General features: G+C 46.6%; 1 protein-coding gene across 1 annotated transcript in view; it reads right to left on the reverse strand.

The window, feature by feature from the left end:
- DHTKD1 (dehydrogenase E1 and transketolase domain containing 1) overlaps window positions 1–22,707 on the reverse strand; it is a 58,269-nt gene that overhangs the window by 15,776 nt on the left and 19,786 nt on the right. Inside the window, exons 4-6 of the mRNA XM_040413209.1 lie at window positions 13,285–13,479; window positions 7,220–7,489; window positions 5,164–5,335 (exon numbers count right to left, since the gene is read on the reverse strand). Of these exons, the coding sequence (XP_040269143.1) occupies window positions 5,164–5,335; window positions 7,220–7,489; window positions 13,285–13,479 (637 nt within the window). The remainder of the gene's footprint in view (window positions 1–5,163; window positions 5,336–7,219; window positions 7,490–13,284; window positions 13,480–22,707) is intronic.

Below are 22,707 nucleotides of genomic sequence, written 5' to 3' on the forward strand. Positions count from 1 at the left end.
AGAGACAGTGTGTTTTTCAATACTTAGGGCGGTTTCAGCCGGCTATATGATGCCTTCAGGAAACGCATCTGACTGGAGATAATTTACACTGGATGAGTAAAAACTGGGTGATTCATGCGCTACATTCAACTCATTCCTCTCACTCTAGAGGTGTAAGCATGATTGTGCATAATAGCATTAGGTATGAACATATGCAGGAATGTGTGGACACTGATGGTAGGTATGTGTGTGTGGTGTGTAAGGTGGATGGAATACAGGTGGTGCTTGTGTCCGTGTACGTGCCCCCGCCATTTGCTTCCCCATTGATAAGAGAGATTATGGACTTTGTGGCGGACTTCCCTGGGTTGCCGTGGCTACTGGTGGGGGACTTCAATTGCGCACTGAATGACTCCCTAGATAGATGTCGGGTGGATGGCGCAGGTGGTTTACCGGGGAGCAGGGCTCTCAGGAATATTATGTGTGAAATAGGTGTACATGATGTATGGAGATTGCGTAACCCGGATAAGCGGGAATACTCGTGTAGATCAGCCACACATCACTCGTTATCACGTATTGATATGGCCCTTGTCAATGATGCTATGCTACCACTGGTAAAAGATGTTGTCTATCATCCTCAGTCGTTGTCTGACCACTCTCTGGTGCAGATTGACTTGTGCCTGGGGGTGCTCAGACAGGGACCTAGGCTGTGGAAGTGCAATTCACACTGGCTGAATGTGTTGGGCGATTTGTCTGGGATCTCTCTGGAGATTAAGGAATTTTTTGCTATCAATACAGGGACGGCATCGATACCGGGGGTCTGGGACGCCATGAAAGCATTCCTGAGGGGAGTCTTGATGAAAGAAATTAGCAAGCACAAATCTAGATCTAGGGAGGCGGATGTTAAGGCGCATGTCCTAGTGGCGGAGGCTGAGAGAGTGTTTGGTAGATTCCCCACCCTGATTAATAGTGAGGCACTGGCGGTAGCTCAGGAGCAGCTGAGGTGTCATTTACTGCAGGCCGCAGAGAGAAAGAGGAGTTTTTATCGTCAGAGATCCTTTGAAGAGGGTGAGAAGGTGGGTCATTTGTTGTCGGTGGTTTCTCAGGCCCAGAGAGGCTCCTCATGTATTCAGGAACTGAAAAATAACTTGGGGGACAGTAGTCAGGACACAAAAGGAATATTAGATATTCTAAAAAGTTTTTATGTATCTCTATATGCTTCCACTGGTTCTAGCTCTGAAGAGGTGCTGAATGATTTTCTGGGGGAAGCAAAGTTAACGGTGCTGTCAGAGGAGGATAGAGAAAAGCTAGAGGAGCCGATTACACTTGAGGAACTGGAAGCCGCACTTGGGGATATGGCGAACGGTAAGGCGCCTGGAGCCGACGGACTCCCAGTAGAGGTATATAAAAAGTTGCAGGGGATAGTACTTCCTGAACTACTTAAGGTGCTTGAGCACTCATTGGAGGCAGGTTCGCTACCACATTCGATGCAGGAAGCTATAATTGTGGTTATACCTAAACCTGGGAAGGATCCTAAAATTCCGGATTCCTATAGACCAATTTCGCTTCTCACGGCTGATGTTAAGCTCCTGGCGAAGGTGTTGGCGAACAGGCTGTCCAAGGTGATCCTGACTATTGTGCACCCGGACCAGACGGGGTTTATGCCTGGGAAATCGACAGATATTAATCTTCGTAGGTTATATACTAGTCTGAGTATTCCGGCAGATAATTGTGGAGATAGGGCCTTGCTTGCTCTTGACGCCGCCAAGGCGTTTGATAGTGTGGAGTGGAGTTACTTGTGGGGGGTCTTGAGAACCATGGGCTTTGGAGCGCGGTTCATTCAGTGGGTAAAGGTCCTATATTCTAGTCCCAAGGCGAGAATCAGAGGTAATGGTGGGTTGTCAGACCGTTTCGCAGGGATGCCCATTGTCGCCCTTATTGTTTGCTCTTGCAATTGAGCCGCTCGCGGCACACATTCGTTTATCAACAAATATAAAGGGGTTTAAATACGGTGGGCTGCACAACAAAGTGGCTATGTACGCAGATGACACTCTGCTTTTTATGGGTGATACTGGGGCGTCCCTGGATGCGGCCATGGCATTGATTGACAGATTTGGTGGCTTTTCTGGGCTTCGGATAAATTGGCAAAAATCCTCTTTGATGCCAATTGATGGGCAGGCCCTGTCAGGTAGACAAGCAGATAGTCTGGTTCCCTGGGTGGATAAATTTAAATACTTGGGACTGTATATAACACCTAGACTGTCAGATTTTGAGGACCTTAATTTGTCCCCGTTGCTGGCTAATTTCAGGATAAAGGTGAGGTCATGGTGTAGGCTCTTTCTCTCTGTGGTAGGTAGAGTGAACCTTTTGAAAATGGTTATGATGCCTCAGCTGCTCTATGTATTGAACTATGCTCCCGTATGGATCCCCCTAGATAGATTTAAGAAAATTCATTCTATATTCAGAGATCTCATTTGGAAATATGGTCAGGCTAGGATTAAATTGGAAACATTGCAATACGCCAAGTCTGAAGGTGGCCTGGCTGTTCCTAATGCATGGATTTACTTTTTGGCTTCCCAGTGTCAGCATTTCAAGGGATGGATTAGCTTCCAAGTGCCGGACATGACTGGGCAGATATTACAGCATTGGTTGGGCAGTAGGGACCTCATGGGTATTCTAGAAGGGTCAGGTATGCATGCTGGAAGGGGAAAACTCCCTCTTATCGAACTCATGAAAAAGATTTGGGCAAGGGTGAAGCAACTGAGAGGTGTAGGTGGAATTAGCGAACTTTCCCCTATTAGAAATAATCACCTATTGCCTGAATTTTTTACCATGTCTGGACTTAGAAGTTGGGAAACTCATGGAGTGATGAGAATTGGCCAACTAATTGAGGGCAAGATTTGTAAATCATTTCAGAACCTGCAGCAGGAATTCAATATCCCTAGGGAATGGTTTTACAAATATCTTCAGGTGAGGCATGCTCTTGAGGTCACGTTACGGAAAGGATGTGTGATAGCCCAAATGGAGGTGGTTCATAAGCTTGTTCTTCTGACAGGGGGGGGGGGAGAGAGGGCTGATATCACCAGGTATACGCTCTTCTACTTGATAAATTCTTAGAGGGGTTTCCGCTCTCAAGAATGAAAAAATGGGAGGCTGACTTGGGGGATATGGCTAAGGATAAATAGGAGGATATACTGGAAAGGGTCCCCAAGGTGTCCTTGAGTGAACAGGGTAAACTGTCCCAACTATTTATCATACATAGAGTATACAAAACACCGGTGTTCCTTAAAAAAGTTGGAGTAAGATCTGATGACAAGTGTCCGAAATGTATGGAAGAAGGTGCGGATTTGCTACATATGCTGTGGTCTTGTCCAGTAATTGGGAACTATTGGAATGACGTAAGGAATATGATTAATAGTAAAATGATGTTGAAAATTCAAAATGACCCTAAGGTGTGCGTATTGGGTTATGTGTCTGAGATTGGAGGGACTGAATCGGTCAATGTGGCAGTGGGAAGGTTGCTGTATGTGGCCAGAAAGCTGATGGCTATGAGATGGATCCAGGGGAGTCCGCCTACACTGGGTGAGTTTGAGAGGAAGGTGCATGATATGCTGGTATTGGAAAAAGGGGTGTATGTGAAAAGAGGGTGTCCTCAGAAGTTTGACAAATTGTGGAGTGAATGGTTATCTCATACTCATGTAGTTATTTAGGCTCTGATTGGTTCAAGACTAGTTTACAGGGCGGGGTGGGTGTAGGGATGGGCGTGGTGGGTGTAGGGATGGGCGGGGGGGGGGCGGGAGGGGTTCTGGGAGGGTCTAGACATTTATTACTCTTGGTCTCTATATTTGTTTCTGGGTGTGTATAAGTTACATGCTGTTGCATGATTTATAAATGTGTTGGTATCGATATGATACTGCTGTACACTGATTCCACATCGTGGATAAAGTAAGAAAAGACAATGTATTGTTTTCTGTAAAATTTGTCTTTATTGGCTTAATAAAAACGATTTGATTAAAAAAAAAAGAAGAGTCCACAGGCTAGTGTTTGCTTCACACGTGCCTTGCAGGGTGTGATCTGCAGCCTCTCACACAACAGACACACCCTGCCTCATGCTTCTGACTTTTAAATGCAATCATGGACATGGCCCACGTATAAACCCTAGAGTGGATAGTGGGGAATAAACACCCACCCAGCTCTTTGCTTACTCCCAAGTAAAAGCCAGGCCCGTATTAGCTGTTACCAGCTATACTAGGTAAAAACAGTGTCCACTATCTATCTTAGTGGACACTCTAGCTTCTGGCTTCCACTCCACCAAGGCTGGGTACCTTGGTGGCACGTCTCAGGTGCACCACAGCAAACCACAATATATCTCGTTAATAGGCTTCCTGCACCATTCTGGGAGATACATACCTTCCTTCATATGTGAGGCCTGTCACTGCCTCACACTAGTTACCAAAAGTTTGATTCCCATTTATTAAACCTCAATCTGTGTTTTGTGATCTGACCATGATAAAGCCCTATCCCATGTGTAATTCGGGTGAAATTAAGTGTCATATAATCATATTCAATCAGCTTAGCAAAACTTCATAAAGTATATTAAACAATCATACATTTTAATCCAGAAGGGTTTCTATCAGGGGCGGACTGGCAATAGACCCTACAGGGAATTTTCCCGGTGGGCCAATGCCGCACAGGGCCACCAGAGCTCTCTTCACTGCTACTGGCCAGGTACACACTACTGGGGGCACTATAGGGGTCATTATTAGAGGAAGCATGCTAAAGGTAGGGCTGGCTTGGTGCTGTGGTACACATCTCACCTCCTAAGCTCCATATCTTAATTAGAGACATTTGGAGGAGGAGAAGGACAGAACTTGCCAGCTGTTGAGGACCACCATGGAAGGACAGCTTCTGGGGAGGTTTTTGTGCTGCAATGTGGTATTTGTTTTTTTGGGATGGTATTTTCTGTGCTGCACTATGTTATTGCTGCCCATTCCAACTTGTATTGGTCCCATCTACTTGTATTGCCCCTCCTTCTGTCAATTTTGATCCACCTACAACATTGGGGCCACTTTTAGGTTTTTCCAGGGCCATTAAGTTCCCAATCCACCCCTGGTTTCTAGTGATATGAAAAACAAGAGACTTCCCTCAAATAAAATGTTACAATACTCTCAAGGGTTGGACACTTACCGATATCACTGCTATACAACGAAGATCTACTACGATCTGAGGGGGTAGTATACCCTAACTGATTATTTACTATCAAATGAATGCTTCCTCCAATTCGGTAATGAGGTAGGCTTGAAATCGTAAAAGTCTCAGCAACGATGCCTTGACCAGAAAAAGAAGCATCACCATGAACCTTAAAGAGACAAATAAAGAAACTGTGTAGTAAACATTCTATTTCCAACCAAATTAATCAGTTTAGTAAATTCTTAAAGGAAATCTGTCACCATGAAATTCACTGTTAAAGTGTAACTGTCTTTTTAGTTTATTATTAATCTAGTGTAGGGACAGGGATGTCAAACATTTTGTAATATACTTTATTAGCCCCTTCCCAACATCTGCAATACATGTACGGATGATGACAGGTCTTTAAAGTTTGCGCCCCCCGGCTCAGCTAAGTGGGTACCATAACTGCCAAGATCCTGTTGTTTTACACAAGAGACATTGGCAGAGTCCGTGACTGGTGATCACAGACGTCGTGCGGCCCCATAGAAATGTATGGGTCCGCAATTCCGTTCCGCAAAATGCGGAATGGAATTGCGGATGTGTGAATGGAGCCTAATAGGAACATAGTGATTCTCCCATAGGCTGCAATGGTAAATAATTGCAGTCTATGGAATAAGCAATCAGACAATTGCATGTTCATGTCCTCTAGAAAGATTAAAAATAAATGTAAAAAAAAATAAAAAAATTTAATATACAAAAATGCTAATTACCCCCTGTCCTTATTTAAAAAAAAAATAATAATATTGAGATATAAATGTTAAAAAATAATAAAACACGGAATAAAACAGTGATCAAAAAGTCAAACACACCCCAAATTGGTATCAATAAAAAATACAGATCGCCCTGCAAGTCTTCAAACAGCTCTGTAGATATAAAAAGTTATGGGGTCAGAATATAGTGGTGCTATCTCTGGCGCTCTCACAGAAATGAATGGCGCTACAGCGACCAGCCGCTCCGTCCATTTCAGGGGGGCCCCTGCAGTAGGACTCCCTTCGATCTGATAGTTATCCCCTATCCTGTGAAGAGGGTATAACTTTAAATAACTCGAATACCCCCTAATGGAAATGGATGTTAGATTGTTCAGTATATGATTGATCTCCCATTATTGTATTTCTAGCTGCTAGACCTGCAGCAAGTTTACTTTCATTTATTTTTCTGGACTGGTACATTTTCTTTTATTGTCAGAGGTGGCAAACCTATGCACGGGTGTCAGAGGTGGCACTCAGAGCCCTCTCTGTGGGCACTCACACCCTGGAAAACATCTATGGTGTACCAATATGCCTTAGACTTTTCCTGCCATTCATCCGCACTATGAACGGCACAGGCAGTGCACTGAATGTAGGCAGGCTGTTAAAGCTAAATGATAAAGTACATGGAAGATATAAGATATTGGACTGTAGTATTCAGGGTAAATTGCCGTGTTAGCACTTTGCCCTAAAAAATTTGGGTTTTGGGTTGCAGTTTGGGCACTCTGTCTCTAAATGGTTCGCCATCACTGGTATAGGTTATGTACTGTCCTTATTAAATAATTTTATTGGTTCCAGTCCATGCCATGACAGCCTTATATTACATTGGCTTCTTACTGAATTTCTTTTGTCTGTTAGTAATAGGCTATCAGTGCACTCTGCATCTGTTGGATTTTATACTGTGTTAATTTGTAACTAAGTGAGCAGTCCTTATTTCTTACTTTATTGTACAATCTAGTTGTTATAGTTCCCAGAGAAACCTCCTGCCCAAGCACAGCTATATAACTTGGCAAATTTGTAACTGTAATGGTGGCTGACTGCACCACTGTACATATTGATGCCGGCAGAATTAATCATATCTTTAGCTGTCCGTTACAAAAAACTGAACTCCTCCAGTTACCATCTAGGCTAAGAGTAACAAAAAAAAATATTTCAATTATACGTCAAGGAGAATTAAGCATTATTATCATGTAACTTAGTGATATCAGGTTACCATGTAATTTAGAGCTATTACATTGCATAGCTATAATTCATACATTTCCATTTACCTGAAGACATACAACTTGGTCACCAGGTTGTGCACAGCTATCTGGAGAGTAGTCTCCTTCCGACAAAGATTGTTGCCTTCCACGAGCTTTGCCAACAGCGACCGGGTTAATTGCTTCCAAGTGTGAAGGATTAGGTAACAGTGTGACATGAAGAGTCTTATCTGGTCCAAAATCCAAATCAACTGTCGAAGTCAAATGGGAGAGAACATCGCCTATTGCTGGGGAGGTTTCTGGGAACTCACTTAAGCCACGCATTTTACGAAACATTAGCTACAAATAAAAAGTTTCAGAATGTTTAGTAAATGATAACGTGGAAAGAAATAAGTTGGGGAACACTTCTCAAAATTGGTGCAAAGGTGAAAGTGAGGAGGAGCATTTTTTCTCTTAAGCTTTATCTATCAGATTCCTAAATTAGACTTTTGTCCTTCAGCCACGTTCCTGTTGCTGCTCCACAGTAAGGCCTCATGCACACGATCTTATCAGTTATGCAGCCCGAAAAATTTGGATAACGTCTCTGTTTTTTGCAGACCCATTGACTTCAATGGGTCCGTGGTCCACATTTTGCAAACAAGAGTTGGACTTGTTCTATCTGTTTGCAGAATGGACACATGACAGTGGACAGCTCTGTGCAGTGCGTTTTTTTTTTTTTGTTTTTATTTGCGGACCCATTGAAATGAAGTGGTCCGTGTGCAATCTGCAAAAAATGTGGATCGGATACAAAATTACCGTCATGTGCATGAGCCCTAAATAAGTCAACCTACACTCATGTTCTCCTATCTGCTCAAGTTGTGTGATTCGGTTACTAAACCTTGAACCCCAAACATTGGGAGCAGTGTGGGTTCAGAATCTCCACTTGGAATTTTAAATACATTAAAAGGGGATATCCCATGACTAATGTAAAAAATTAAAATCAGACATCATATAGTCCATGACAATCTCAGTGAGAAAAACAAAACAACAGGTGGCGCTATACAGATACATTTTAATTACCGGTACATGCAATTGCAAAAGTATTCAGATCCAGGTGCTGGTTTGAAAACTGTAGAATATTTTTTGTGGGACAACCCCTTTAACTACTTTGTTACATATCCAAAAATTTCAAAAGTAAATAAAGCAGCACATACATTCATATGTGTCTTGCCAGTCCTAAACTGACTATTATGGTACTTATGCCAATAAGAGGTCATCCACAGACCTCCCCTAGACATACTGGACCACAGACATGTTCCTAGGTTGCTTTCTGAGTAATACAGCCGAAAGGGATTAGTGCATATTAACCACCTCAGCCCCCAGTGCTTAAACACCCTGAAAGACCAGGCCACTTTTTACACTTCTGACCTACACTACTTTCACCGTTTATTGCTCGGTCATGCAACTTACCACCCAAATGAATTGTACCTCCTTTTCTTCTCACTAATAGAGCTTTCATTTGGTGGTATTTCATTGCTGCTGACATTTTTACTTTTTTTGTTATTAATCGAAATTTAACGATTTTTTTGCAAAAAAATGACATTTTTCACTTTCAGTTGTAAAATTTTGCAAAAAAAACGACATCCATATAGAAATTTTGCTCTAAATTTATAGTTCTACATGTCTTTGATAAAAAAAAAATGTTTGGGTAAAAAAAAAATGGTTTGGGTAAAAGTTATAGCGTTTACAAACTATGGTACAAAAATGTGAATTTCCGCTTTTTGAAGCAGCTCTGACTTTCTGAGCACCTGTCATGTTTCCTGAGGTTCTACAATGCCCAGACAGTACAAACACCCCACAAATGACCCCATTTCTGAAAGTACACACCCTAAGGTATTCGCTGATGGGCATAGTGAGTTCATAGAACTTTTTATTTTTTGTCACAAGTTAGCGGAAAAAGATGATTTTTTTTTTTTTTTTTTTTTTTCTTACAAAGTCTCATATTCCACTAACTTGTGACAAAAAATAAAAAGTTCTATGAACTCACTATGCCCATCAGCGAATACCTTGGGGTCTCTTCTTTCCAAAATGGGGTCACTTGTGGGGTAGTTATACTGCCCTGGCATTCTAGGGGCCCAAATGTGTGGTAAGGAGTTTGAAATCAAATTCTGTAAAAAATGACCTGTGAAATCCGAAAGGTGCTCTTTGGAATATGGGCCCCTTTGCCCACCTAGGCTGCAAAAAAGTGTCACACATCTGGTATCTCCGTACTCAGGAGAAGGTGGGGAATGTGTTTTGGGGTGTCATTTTATATATACCCATGCTGGGTGAGAGAAATATCTTGGCAAAAGACAACTTTTCCCATTTTTTTATACAAAGTTGTCATTTGACCAAGATATTTATCTCACCCAGCATGGGTATATGTAAAAAGACACCCCAAAACACATTCCTCAACTTCTCCTGAGTACGGGGATACCAGATGTGTGACACTTTTTTGCAGCCTAGGTGGGCAAAGGGGCCCATATTCCAAAGAGCACCTTTCGGATTTCACTCCTCATTTTTTCCTGAATTTGATTTCAAACTCCTTACCACACATTTGGGCCCCTAGAATACCAGGGCAGTATAACTACCCCACAAGTGACCCCATTTTGGAAAGAAGACACCCCAAGGTATTCCGTGAGGGGCATGGCGAGTTCCTAGAATTTTTTATTTTTTGTCACAAGTTAGTGGAAAATGATGATTTTTATTTTTTTTTTTTTTTTCATACAAAGTCTCATATTCCACAAACTTGTGACAAAAAATAAAAACTTCCATGAACTCACTATGCCCATCAGCGAATACCTTGGGGTCTCTTCTTTCCAAAATGGGGTCACTTGTGGGGTAGTTATACTGCCCTGGCATTCTAGGGGCCCAAATGTGTGGTAAGTAGGTAAATGACCTGTGAAATCCGAAAGGTGCTCTTTGGAATGTGGGCCCCTTTGCCCACCTAGGCTGCAAAAAAGTGTCACACATCTGGTATCTCTGTATTCAGGAGAAGTTGAGGAATGTGTTTTGGGGTGTCTTTTTACATATACCCATGCTGGGTGAGATAAATATCTTGGTCAAATGCCAACTTTGTATAAAAAAATGGGAAAAGTTGTCTTTTGCCAAGATATTTCTCTCACCCAGCATGGGTATATGTAAAATGACACCCCAAAACACATTCCCCAACTTCTCCCGATTACGGAGATACCAGATGTGTGACACTTTTTTGCAGCCGAGGTGGGCAAAGGGGCCCATATTCAAAAGAGCACCTTTCGGATTTCACAGGTCATTTTTTACAGAATTTGATTTCAAACTCCTTACCACACATTTGGGCCCCTAGAATGCCAGGGCAGTATAACTACCCCACAAGTGACCCCATTTTGGAAAGAAGAGACCCCAAGGTATTCGCTGATGGGCATAGTGAGTTCATGGAAGTTTTTATTTTTTGTCACAAGTTAGTGGAATATGAGACTTTGTATGAAAAAAAAAAATAATTAAAAAAAAAAAAAAATAAGCATTTTCCACTAACTTGTGACAAAAAATAAAAAATTCTAGGAACTCGCCATGCCCCTCACGGAATACCTTGGGGTGTCTTCTTTCCAAAATGGGGTCACTTGTGGGGTAGTTATACTGCCCTGGCATTTTCCAGGGGCCCTAATGTGTGGTAAGTAGGTAAATGACCTGTGAAATCCTAAAGGTGCTCTTTGGAATATGGGCCCCTTTGCCCACCTAGGCTGCAAAAAAGTGTCAGACATGTGGTATCGCCGTATTCAGGAGAAGTTGGGGAATGTGTTTTGGGGTGTCATTTTACATATACCCATGCTGGGTGAGAGAAATATCTTGGCAAAAGACAACTTTTCCCATTTTTTTATACAAAGTTGGCATTTGACCAAGATATTTCTCTCACCCAGCATGGGTATATGTAAAATGACACCCCAAAACACATTCCCCAACTTCTCCTGAGTACGGCGATACCAGATGTGTGACACTTTTTTGCAGCCTAGATGCGCAAAGGTGCCCAAATTCCTTTTAGGAGGGCATTTTTAGACATTTGGATACCAGACTTCTTCTCACGCTTTGGGGCCCCTAGAATGCCAGGGCAGTATAAATACCCCACATGTGACCCCATTTTGGAAAGAAGACACCCCAAGGTATTCAATGAGGGGCATGGCGAGTTCATAAAAATTTTTTTTTTTTGGCACAAGTTAGCGGAAATTGATATTTTTAATTTTTTTCTCACAAAGTCTCCCGTTCCGCTAACTTGGGACAAAAATTTCAATCTTTCATGGACTCAATATGCCCCTCACGGAATACCTGGGGGTGTCTTCTTTCCGAAATGGGGTCACATGTGGGGTATTTATACTGCCCTGGCATTCTAGGGGCCCTAAAGCGTGAGAAGAAGTCTGGAATATAAATGTCTAAAAAATTTTACGCATTTGGATTCCGTGAGGGGTATGGTGAGTTCATGTGAGATTTTATTTTTTGACACAAGTTAGTGGAATATGAGACTTTGTAAGAAAAAAAAAAAAAATTCTGCTAACTTGGGCCAAAAAAATATCTGAATGGAGCCTTACAGAGGGGTGATCAATGACAGGGGGGTGATCAATGACAGGGGGGTGATCAGGGAGTCTATATGGGGTGATAACCACAGTCATTGATCATGCCCGTGTAAGGCTTCATTCAGACGTCCGGATGCGTTTTGCGGATCCGATCCATCTATCAGTGCATCCGTAAAAATCATGCGGACATCTGAATGGAGCTTTACAGGGGGGTAATCAATGACAGGGGGGTGATCAGGGAGTCTATATGGGGTGATCACCACAGTCATTGATCATGCCCCTGTAAGGCTTCATTCAGACATCCGGATGCGTTTTGCGGATCCGATCCATCTATCAGTGCATCCGTAAAAATCATGCGGACATCTGAATGGAGCTTTACAGGGGGGTAATCAATGACAGGGGGGTGATCACCACAGTCATTGATCATGCCCCTGTAAGGCTTCATTCAGACGACCGGATGCGTTTTGCGGATCCGATCCATGTATCAGTGCATCCGTAAAAATCATGCGGACATCTGAATGGAGCTTTACAGGGGGGTAATCAATGACAGGGGGGTGATCAGGGAGTCTATATGGGGTGATCACCACAGTCATTGATCATGCCCCTGTAAGGCTTCATTCAGACGTCCGGATGCGTTTTGCGGATCCGATCCATCTATCAGTGCATCCGTAAAAATCATGCGGACATCTGAATGGAGCTTTACAGGGGGGTAATCAATGACAGGGGGGTGATCACCACAGTCATTGATCATGCCCCTGTAAGGCTTCATTCAGACGACCGGATGCGTTTTGCGGATCCGATCCATGTATCAGTGCATCCGTAAAAATCATGCGGACATCTGAATGGAGCTTTACAGGGGGGTAATCAATGACAGGGGGGTGATCAGGGAGTCTATATGGGGTGATCACCACAGTCATTGATCACGCCCCTGTAAGGCTTCATTCAGACGTCCGGATGCGTTTTGCGGATCCGATCCATCTATCAGTGGATCCGTAAAAATCATGCGGACGTCTGAATGGAGCTTTACAGGGGGTTGATCAATGACAGGGGGGTAATCAATGACAGGGGTGTGATCAGGGAGTCTATATGGGGTGATCAGGGGTGATTAGGGGTGATCAGGGGCTAATAAGGGGTTAATAAGTGACGGGGGGGGGGTGTAGTGTAGTGTAGTGGTGCTTGGTGCTACTTTACTGAGCTACCTGTGTCCTCTGGTGGTCGATCTAAACAAAGGGGACCACCAGAGGACCAGGTAGCAGGTATATTAGACGCTGTTATCAAAACAGCGTCTAATATACCTGTTAGGGGTTAAAAAAAACACATCTCCAGCCTGCCAGCGAACGATCGCCGCTGGCAGGCTGGAGATCAACTCTCTTACCTTCCGTTCCTGTGAGCGCGCGCGCCTGTGTGCGCGCGTTCACAGGAAGTCTCGCGTCTCGCGAGATGACGCGTATATGCGTGACTGTGCGCAGCGCTGCCACCTCCGGAACGCGATCCTGCGTTAGGCGGTCCGGAGGTGGTTAAACAAATTAAAATCCTACAACTCATACCAAATACTGTACATTTAACTATTACCTCTGGTGGGAATTGGAGAAGCCCAGTGAGAAGGTTAAGCCGCCCTCTGTGTGGCATTCCTATAATCACATCGGTGACACCACTGAAAGAACACACTTTAAACATCTCATGGAAGAAACCCATCATGCTTTCGGCGCCCTCTCCTCCATATCGTTTTATAGTTGAAAATTTAGTAGCCAAAAAATGATCAAATTCCTGTGAAAAAGACATGAAAAAATAGGGAACACATAAAATAAAATAAACATTACAGAAAAAGACAATGGGGCAGATTTATGAATCTGGTCAGTAAGGATGTATAAAGATGTGTAAAATTTATTACAGTGGCTCACTATGGATGATACAATTAGTGCTTGGATACACACTTTTGTTGTTGAGTTACTTTGTGCCAAAATGTTATCACACGGTGCCGAAACTTTACCCATGCCCCTTCCCACTATGTCACCCTCAGAAACAGCACAGTGGAAAATTATTTAACCCCTTAAGGACCTCCGCCGTACTGCATATGACAACATCGTTCAAAACAACGATGCTGGCGTATTAACACCTTGTATGCCGCGGTCAAAGATGACCGCGGATGACCGCATCTTCATCGGGTCCCCACGCTGCAGTGGCAGGAACCCGATCGCAGAGAAGGCAAGCCCGATGCCTTCCATAGGCATCGGAGCTTGCCTTCTACAGAAGCCTGTGAGATCCAGCCCTTAGGCTGGGTCTCACAGGCAGGCTGTCAGCATAAAAGCTGACAACCAATGCATTACAATACAGAATGTATTGTAATGCATTGCAGAGGGAATCAGACCCCAGAAGTTGAAGTCCCAGAGTGGGACACAGAAAAAAAAAAAAAATAAAGTGTTTTTCCATAATAAAAAATAAAGTTTCAAGTAAAAAAAAAATATATAAAATTCCAAAATAAAACACACAAAATTGTAAAAAAAAATAAAAAATATAAAAAAAACAGACATATTGGGTATTGCCGCGTCTGTAACAACTGGCTCTATAAAAAATATCACATGCTCCACCCCCTCACCTGAACGCCGTAGAAAAAAAAAAAAAAAACGGTGCTAAAACAACCATTTTTTTGTCACCTTACATCACAAAAAGTGCTACACCAAACGATCAAAAAGAAGTATGCCCCCCAATATAGTACCAATCAAACCATCACCTTATCCTGCAAAAAATGAGCCCCTACATAAAACAATCGGGCAAAAAATAAAAAAAATATGGCTCTCAGAATATGGAGATACTAAAATATTTTTTTTGTTTCAAAAATGCTTTTATTGTGTTAAAAGTGAAAAAATATTTTAAAAAAAGCAGACATATTAGGTATCGCTGTGTCCGTAACAACCAGATCTATTAAAATATCATATGACCTAACACCTCAGGTGAACACACGTAAAAAAATAAAAATAAAAATGGTGTCAAAAAAGCCATTTATTGTCACCTTACACCACAAAAAAGGAGACTTTTGTATTACTTACCAGTAAAGTCTCTTTCTCGCTCTTCCTTGGGGGACACAGGAAACCATGGGTATAGCTCTGCTCCCTAGGAGGCGTGACACTAAGTGAAAGCTGTAAGCCCCTCCTCCATCAGCTATACCCTTCAGCCTGGAGAAGAGACTGCCAGTTGCGTGTCCAAGTAGTGAAAGATAACCACCAACCGGAAAAAGAACTGTCGAGCCCCAACGGGGGCAACCAAGCCGGAACCACAACTGTAACCCAAATGAAGGGCGGGTGCTGTGTCCCCCAAGGAAGAGCGAGAAAGAGACTTTACTGGTAAGTAATACAAAAGTCTCCTTTTCTCGCCCATATTCCTTGGGGGACACAGGAAACCATGGGACGTTCCAGAGCAGTCCCAGAAGGGAGGGACCAGAACAAACTCAACCAACACCAGAGGCATCAATCAACTGCCGCCTGCAACACCAGACGGCCTAAAGCAGCGTCAGCCGACGCATGAGTATGCACCCTGTAGAACTTGGTGAAGGTGTGCAAGGAGGACCAAGTGGCCGCCTTGCAAATCTGCTCCGTAGAAGTCTGATTCCTCTGAGCCCAGGAAGCCCCGACCGCTCTAGTGGAGTGAGCGGTAACACCAAGGGGCGGAACCTTGCCCTTGGCGAGATAAGCCTCAGTAACAGCCATCTTGACAAAACGGGCGATAGCAACTTTGGATGCCGCCATCCCTCTGCGTGACCCCTCCGGGACCACAAAGAGCGAGTCAGTATGCCTGAAAGAGCTGGTTACTTCCAGGTAAATCTTGAGCGCCCTGACAACATCCAGGCGATGAAGCTTCCTCTCCCGCGGGTGGGAAGGACACAAAGAGGGGAGAACGATGTCCTCGTTCAGATGAAAGGCGGAGACCACCTTAGGAAGGAAGGAAGGGACCGGACGAAGAACCACCTTGTCCTGGTGGAATACTAGGAAAGGTTCCAGACAGGAGAGTGCAGCCAATTCGGACACCCTCCGAAGAGAGGTGACGGCTACAAGGAAAATAACCTTGCAGGACAGAAGTCGCAAGGAAACCGTCCGCAGAGGCTCGAAAGGGGAAGCCTGGAGCGCTGAGAGAACCAGGTTCAGGTCCCAGGGCGGTACCGGAGGGCGGTACGGGGGAACCGCGTGAGCCACGCCCTGAAGGAAGGTCTTGACAGGACCAAGGGGGGCCAGTGGGCGCTGAAACAAAATGGACAGCGCAGACACCTGACCCTTCAAAGAACTAAGGCCCAGACCTTGGGCCAGTCCGCTCTGCAGGAAGGACAAAACGGTGGGGAGAGAAAAGCGGAGCGGAGGAATCCCCAGATCGGCACAGAACCCCAAAAAAGGTCCTCCAGGTCCTATAATAGATCCTAGAAGAGGACGGCTTACGGGCGCGGATCATGGTGCAGACGACGTCCGCAGAAAAACCCCTACGTGTCAGGACGGTGGTCTCAACAACCACGCCGTCAAACGTAGGGACCCTAAACGCGGGTGGAAGATCGGTCCCTGAGAGAGAAGATCTTCCCTGGCGGGCAGCGGCCAGGGCGCGTCTGCCAGGAGCAGCATGAGGTCGGCATACCAAGACCGGCGGGGCCAGTCCGGAGCGACCAGAATCACCGAGACGCCTTCCGCCGCGATCTTCCGAAGGACCTTGGGCAGGAGAGGGATGGGAGGGAATATGTATGGGCGCGCGAAGCCTCGCCAAGGAAGAACGAGGGCGTCGGCTCCGCAAGCTCCCGGATCCCTGGCCCTGGACAGATAGGCGGGGACCTTGTGATTGAATTTTGAGGCCATGAGGTCCACGTCCGGTATGCCCCAATGAAGGCAAATGGCCTCGAATACCTCCGGGTGAAGAGACCACTCGCCGGGGTCGACGGTGGTGCGACTGAGGAAGTCCGCCGCCCAATTGTCCACCCCTGGAATAAAAATTGCAGATAGGGCCGGGACGTGGGCTTCCGCCCAACGGAGAATGCTGGTGACCTCCCGCATTGCTGCAGCGCTGCGAGTGCCCCCCTGGTGGTTTATGTACGCCACAGCCGTGGCGTTGTCCGATTGTACACGAACTGGATGACCCTTCAGCAGATGAGTCCAGTGTCGTAGAGACAGAAGGGCCGCTCTCAGCTCCAGGACATTGATCGAGAGTTTGGACTCCGATGGAGACCAAATGCCCTGGACGGATCGGGGAGGAAACACGCCTCCCCAGCCCAAGAGACTGGCATCGGTTGTAACCACCAACCAGTTGAGTGGCAGAAAGGACCTGCCCAGAAGAGGGGACTGTAACCACCAGCGGAGAGATGACCGCACCGGAGGCGATAGATGGAAGGGATGATCCAGAGACTCCGGTGATTTGTCCCAGGAGGAGAGGATCGCCCGTTGGAGAGGGCGGGAGTGAAACTGCGAAAATGGGATCGCCTCGAAGCAGGCAACCATCTGCCCCAAGACCCGCATGCAGAAGCGGAAGGACGGTCGACGGTGGAGAAGGAGACCCCGAACCGCCCCACGGAGGATCAGACGTTTTTCCGAGGGAAGACGTACCTCCGCCACTCCTGTGTCTAAAAGCATTCCCAGGAAGACTAGTTGTCTGGAGGGGGGAAGGGAGGACTTGGGGAAGTTGATGACCCAACCGAACCTCGCCAGAGTCTCTAGAGTGAGATCCACGCTGGCAACCGCTTGAGAAAGGGACGGAGCCTTGATGAGGATATCGTCCAAGTACGGTAGCAGAAAAACACCCCTGGAACGGAGTAAGGCCAAAACCGGGGCCAGGACCTTGGTGAACACCCGGGGGGCTGTTGCCAGCCCAAAGGGAAGGGCGACAAATTGGAAGTGGAGGTCCCCCACGGCGAATCGGAGGAAGCGATGGTGACACCGGGCTACCGGAACATGGAGGTAGGCATCCTGTATATCGATGGAAGACATGAAATCTCCCTGCTCCAGGGAAGCCACCGCGGAACGGAGGGACTCCATCCGAAACCGTCGAAGGAGGAGAAAACGGTTGAGCTTTTTGAGGTCCAAAATGGGCCGCACCGAACCTCCCTTCTTGGGAACTACAAAGAGGTTCGAGTAGAACCCTTGGAACCTTTCCTCTAGAGGAACGGGGGTAATCACCCCCCTGTCCAGTAAGGCTTGAACGGCCGCGGAGAACGCAGCCGCGCTTTTCGGGTCCCGCGGCGGGCGGGAGCGAAAGAACCGATCTGGAGGGAAGGATGCAAATTCGATTTTGTATCCGGAGGACACAATTTCGAGGGCCCAGGCGTCGGAGACGTGAGCCATCCAGACATCCCTGAACAGGAGGAGCCGGCCCCCCACCCGGGTGGGTGGGGGCGCGCCTTCAGGCAGAGGACTGCTTTGCTGCGGGTGTGCGGGCAGCCTGCGGCTTGCGCCAGGAGGGCTGCGCCCGAAAAAAACGGCTTCCTACGCTTATCCTGGGGAGGAGCCGAAGCGGCAGCTGTGGTGGGAGCCCCAGAGGCCCTGCGGGAGGACCGAAAACGAGACGCACCAGGGCGTCCGCGGGGGGCGCCCCTGGCTTGGGGTTGAGGAAGATGGGTGCTTTTACCACCCGTGGCCTCCGAAATAAGTTTGTCTAGGCGGACCCCGAAAAGGCGGGAACCCGCAAACGGTAGCCCCGCCAAGGAACGTTTGGAGGCAGCGTCCGCTTTCCAAACCTTCAGCCAGAGCTCCCTCCTGACGGAAACTGCCAGGGCGGAGGAGCGTGCAATAAGGGCTCCCGCATCAAGGGAGGCCTCACAAACAAAATTCCCGGCCCGAATAATAAGCTGGGCCAAGGAACGTAGGTCCTGGATGGGGACGTCCGAGTCCAACTCCTGTTCCAGCTACGCACCCCAAGCAGAGATTGCTTTCCCTGCCCAAGCAGAGGCAAAAACCGGTCTGAGAGCAGAACCGGAGGCAGCAAAAATGCCCTTGGAAAGGGTCTCCATGCGACGGTCCTCCGCTGACTGAAGAGAGGACCCGTCGGGAACAGGGATGGCCGTGTTCTTTGACAGCCGGGCCACGGGGGGGGTCCACCTTGGGTGGGGAAGACCATGTGGCCACGACATCGGCTGGAAAAGGATAGCAAATGTCCAGCTTCTTGGGGTTGACAAAACGGGCGTCCGGGCGAGCCCAAGCCTTAGACACCACAGAGGAGAAATCAGAGTGGATTGGAAAGACTTTTGAGGCCTGCCTGGGTCTGATAAAGGAGACGCTAGCTGCGTCAGAGCTAGGGGGGTCATCCTGCACCTTAAAAGGTGTCACGAATATCAGAGATGAGTTGACCCATCGCTGAGGCTAGCTTGGACGGCAGGGCCGAGTCCATTTCCAAATCTGAAACCGCCAATTCACCTTCAGAGAGCGAATCCTTTGGAGAGGAGAGGCCCGTCTGGGTGCGCACGCGTGGCGGGGAGAGTGAGGCCTCAGAGGAGGAGGCTCGCTCTACTCTAATACGCTTCTGAGAGTGCCTAGCTCGGGAGGGGTCACTAAGAGAGAGTGAACCCGCTGCAGCGGCAGAAGCAGTGGACCCGGAGGGCGCGACAGTCAGAGAGGCGTCCTGCGGGGTAGGTGGCCTGTCTATTAGGCGGCCCACGACATGAGTGAGGCTTTCCACGGCCTGGGACAGGGATCTAGCCCAGTCAGGCGGGTCAGAGGAAGCAGGGAGCGACACAGCGGGCGACTGAGGCTGCGGTGGAGCTCGGCATGCAGTACAGTGCGGATCAGACTGCCCCCGGGGAAAGGGTTCCCTACAAGCAGTACAGGCATGGTACCAAGGCTTGGCGGCTGCAGAAGGGTCTGACATGGTGGAAAAAAGATGTTGCACTTAAAGTGGGAGACCCCAAAGAAAAGTGGTGGCACGGAGGGGGTTAACAGTCCTACCAGACCCGGATGATGCAAGCGGCAGCGGTAAGGGGAACAGACTGAGGAGGCTGTGGAGGAGAGGCAGCAGCACGGAGATGAATGGCTTCAGGATCGCACGGCAGAGAGGATTCCACGCAGCACTGTAGCCCGATGAAACCGGAAGTAGCGGAGCGCATGTAGGAAGCTCCGCCCCCCCTCTGCCGCGCTGGAGAAGAAGCAGAGCCCCGCGCGCGCGGCAAAATGATTTTAACCCCCAAGGTGATGAAGTGCCGGCCAAGATGAAATGGCGCCGTTCACGCCAAGTAAGCGGCCCCCGCCGCGCCTGGATGTGGCAGACGGCTTGCTTGCCTGCAGCCGTCCCCTGAAGGCAGCGTCCCTGCCAAGGACTTGCCCAGATAAACTCCCCTGCCCGATAACGGTCCCGATATGCCGGGGGGGGGGTGGGGGGGGTGGGGGGGGTCGTGGGGCGGGCGATGTAGCAGTGGCCATGTAGCAGTGGCCATGGGGGATGTAGCAGCGGCCATGGTGTAGCAGCGGTGGGAGGGAGGAAGGGGAGGCTGGAGCAGCCACTCTCACCATACGCTGTCTTCGCCCTCAGTCCATCCAGCGGGGGTCGCCCCTTCAGCTCCTGGCACCGCAGTGGCAGGAAGCCGGGGGAGGGACTTGGCGTGCGGGCGACCCTGAGCTGGCGGGACGCAGGGGAGCGAGGCTGCCCTGGTCCACCTTGTCTTCTGTGGGGGAGGCGGCAGTGCGTAATTACCGGCACTGGCGCAACTCAACCCCGGGAGAAACAGAGGGGTCTAATGCGCCTCTGTTGTCCCTGTAGGTAGAAAAAAATAGAATTAAAAACAACAAATAACGCAAAAATAAAAAAAATCATAGGAAAACAACCCTGCATAAGCAGGGGGTGTCTTGCCTCCTTGGACACTAAGCAAAAACTAGCAGTGGCAGTCTCTTCTCCAGGCTGAAGGGTATAGCTGATGGAGGAGGGGCTTACAGCTTTCACTTAGTGTCACGCCTCCTAGGGAGCAGAGCTATACCCATGGTTTCCTGTGTCCCCCAAGGAATATGGGCGAGAAAGTATAATACCAAGCGATCAAAATGTCAAACGAACCCCAAAATAGTACCCATTAAACAGTCATCTCAACCCGCAAAAAATTAGACCCTGCTTAACCACCTCAGCCCCCAGTGCTTAAACACCCTGAAAGACCAGGCCACTTTTTACACTTCTGACCTACACTACTTTCACCGTTTATTGCTCGGTCATGCAACTTACCACCCAAATGAATTTTACCTCCTTTTCTTCTCACTAATAGAGCTTTCATTTGGTGGTATTTCATTGCTGCTGACATTTTTACTTTTTTTGTTATTAATCGAAATTTAACGATATTTTTGCAAAAAAATGACATTTTTCACTTTCAGTTGTAAAATTTTGCAAAAAAAACGACATCCATATATAAATTTTGCTCTAAATTTATTGTTCTACATGTCTTTGATTAAAAAAAAATGTTTGGGTAAAAAAAAAATGGTTTGGGTAAAAGTTATAGCGTTTACAAACTATGGTACAAAAATGTGAATTTCCGCTTTTTGAAGCAGCTCTGACTTTCTGAGCACCTGTCATGTTTCCTGAGGTTCTACAATGGCCAGACAGTACAAACACCCCACAAATGACCCCATTTCGGAAAATACACACCCTAAGGTATTCGCTGATGGGCATAGTGAGTTCATAGAACTTTTTATTTTTTGTCACAAGTTAGCGGAAAATGATGATTTTTTTCTTTTTTTTTTTTTTTCTTACAAAGTCTCATATTCCACTAACTTGTGACAAAAAATAAAAACTTCCATGAACTCACTATGCCCATCACGAAATACCTTGGGGTCTCTTCTTTCCAAAATGGGGTCACTTGTGGGGTAGTTATACTGCCCTGGCATTCTAGGGGCCCAAATGTGTGGTAAGGAGTTTGAAATCAAATTCTGTAAAAAATGACGAGTGAAATCCGAAAGGTGCTCTTTGGAATGTGGGCCCCTTTGCCCACCTAGGCTGCAAAAAAGTGTCACACATCTGGTATCGCCGTATTCAGGAGACGTTGGGGAATGTGTTTTGGGGTGTCTTTTTACATATACCCATGCTGGGTGAGATAAATATCTTGGTCAAATGCCAACTTTGTATAAAAAAATGGGAAAAGTTGTCTTTTGCCAAGATATTTCTCTCACCCAGCATGGGTATATGTAAAATGACACCCCAAAACACATTCTCCACCTTCTCCTGAGTACGGAGATACCAGATGTGTGACACTTTTTTGCAGCCTAGGTGGGCAAAGGGGCCCATATTCCAAAGAGCACCTTTCGGATTTCACTCGTCATTTTTTACAGAATTTGATTTCAAACTCCTTACCACACATTTGGGCCCCTAGAATGCCAGGGCAGTATAACTACCCCACAAGTGACCCCATTTTGGAAAGAAGAGACCCCAGGGTATTCGCTGATGGGCATAGTGAGTTCATGGAAGTTTTTATTTTTTGTCACAAGTTAGTGGAATATGAGACTTTGTATGAAAAAAAAAAAAAAAAAAAAAAAAAAAAAAAATCATCATTTTCCACTAACTTGTGACAAAAAATAAAAAATTCTAGGAACTCGCCATGCCCCTCACGGAATACCTTGGGGTGTCTTCTTTCCAAAATGGGGTCACTTGTGGGGTAGTTATACTGCCCTGGCATTTTCCAGGGGCCCTAATGTGTGGTAAGTAGGTAAATGACCAGTGAAATCCGAAAGGTGCTCTTTGGAATGTGGGCCCCTTTGCCCACCTAGGCTGCAAAAAAGTGTCACACATCTGGTATCGCCGTATTCAGGAGACGTTGGGGAATGTGTTTTGGGGTGTCTTTTTACATATACCCATGCTGGGTGAGAGAAATATCTTGGCAAAAGACAACTTTTTCCATTTTTTTATACAAAGTTGGCATTTGACCAAGATATTTATCTCACCCAGCATGGGTATATGTAAAATGACACCCCAAAACACATTCCCCAACTTCTCCTGAGTACGGCGATACCAGATGTGTGACACTTTTTTGCAGCCTAGATGCGCAAAGGGGCCCAAATTCCTTTTAGGAGG

Source organism: Bufo bufo, chromosome 1, assembly GCF_905171765.1.
Source record: "Bufo bufo chromosome 1, aBufBuf1.1, whole genome shotgun sequence".
In the NCBI taxonomy this organism is placed as follows: domain Eukaryota; kingdom Metazoa; phylum Chordata; class Amphibia; order Anura; family Bufonidae; genus Bufo; species Bufo bufo.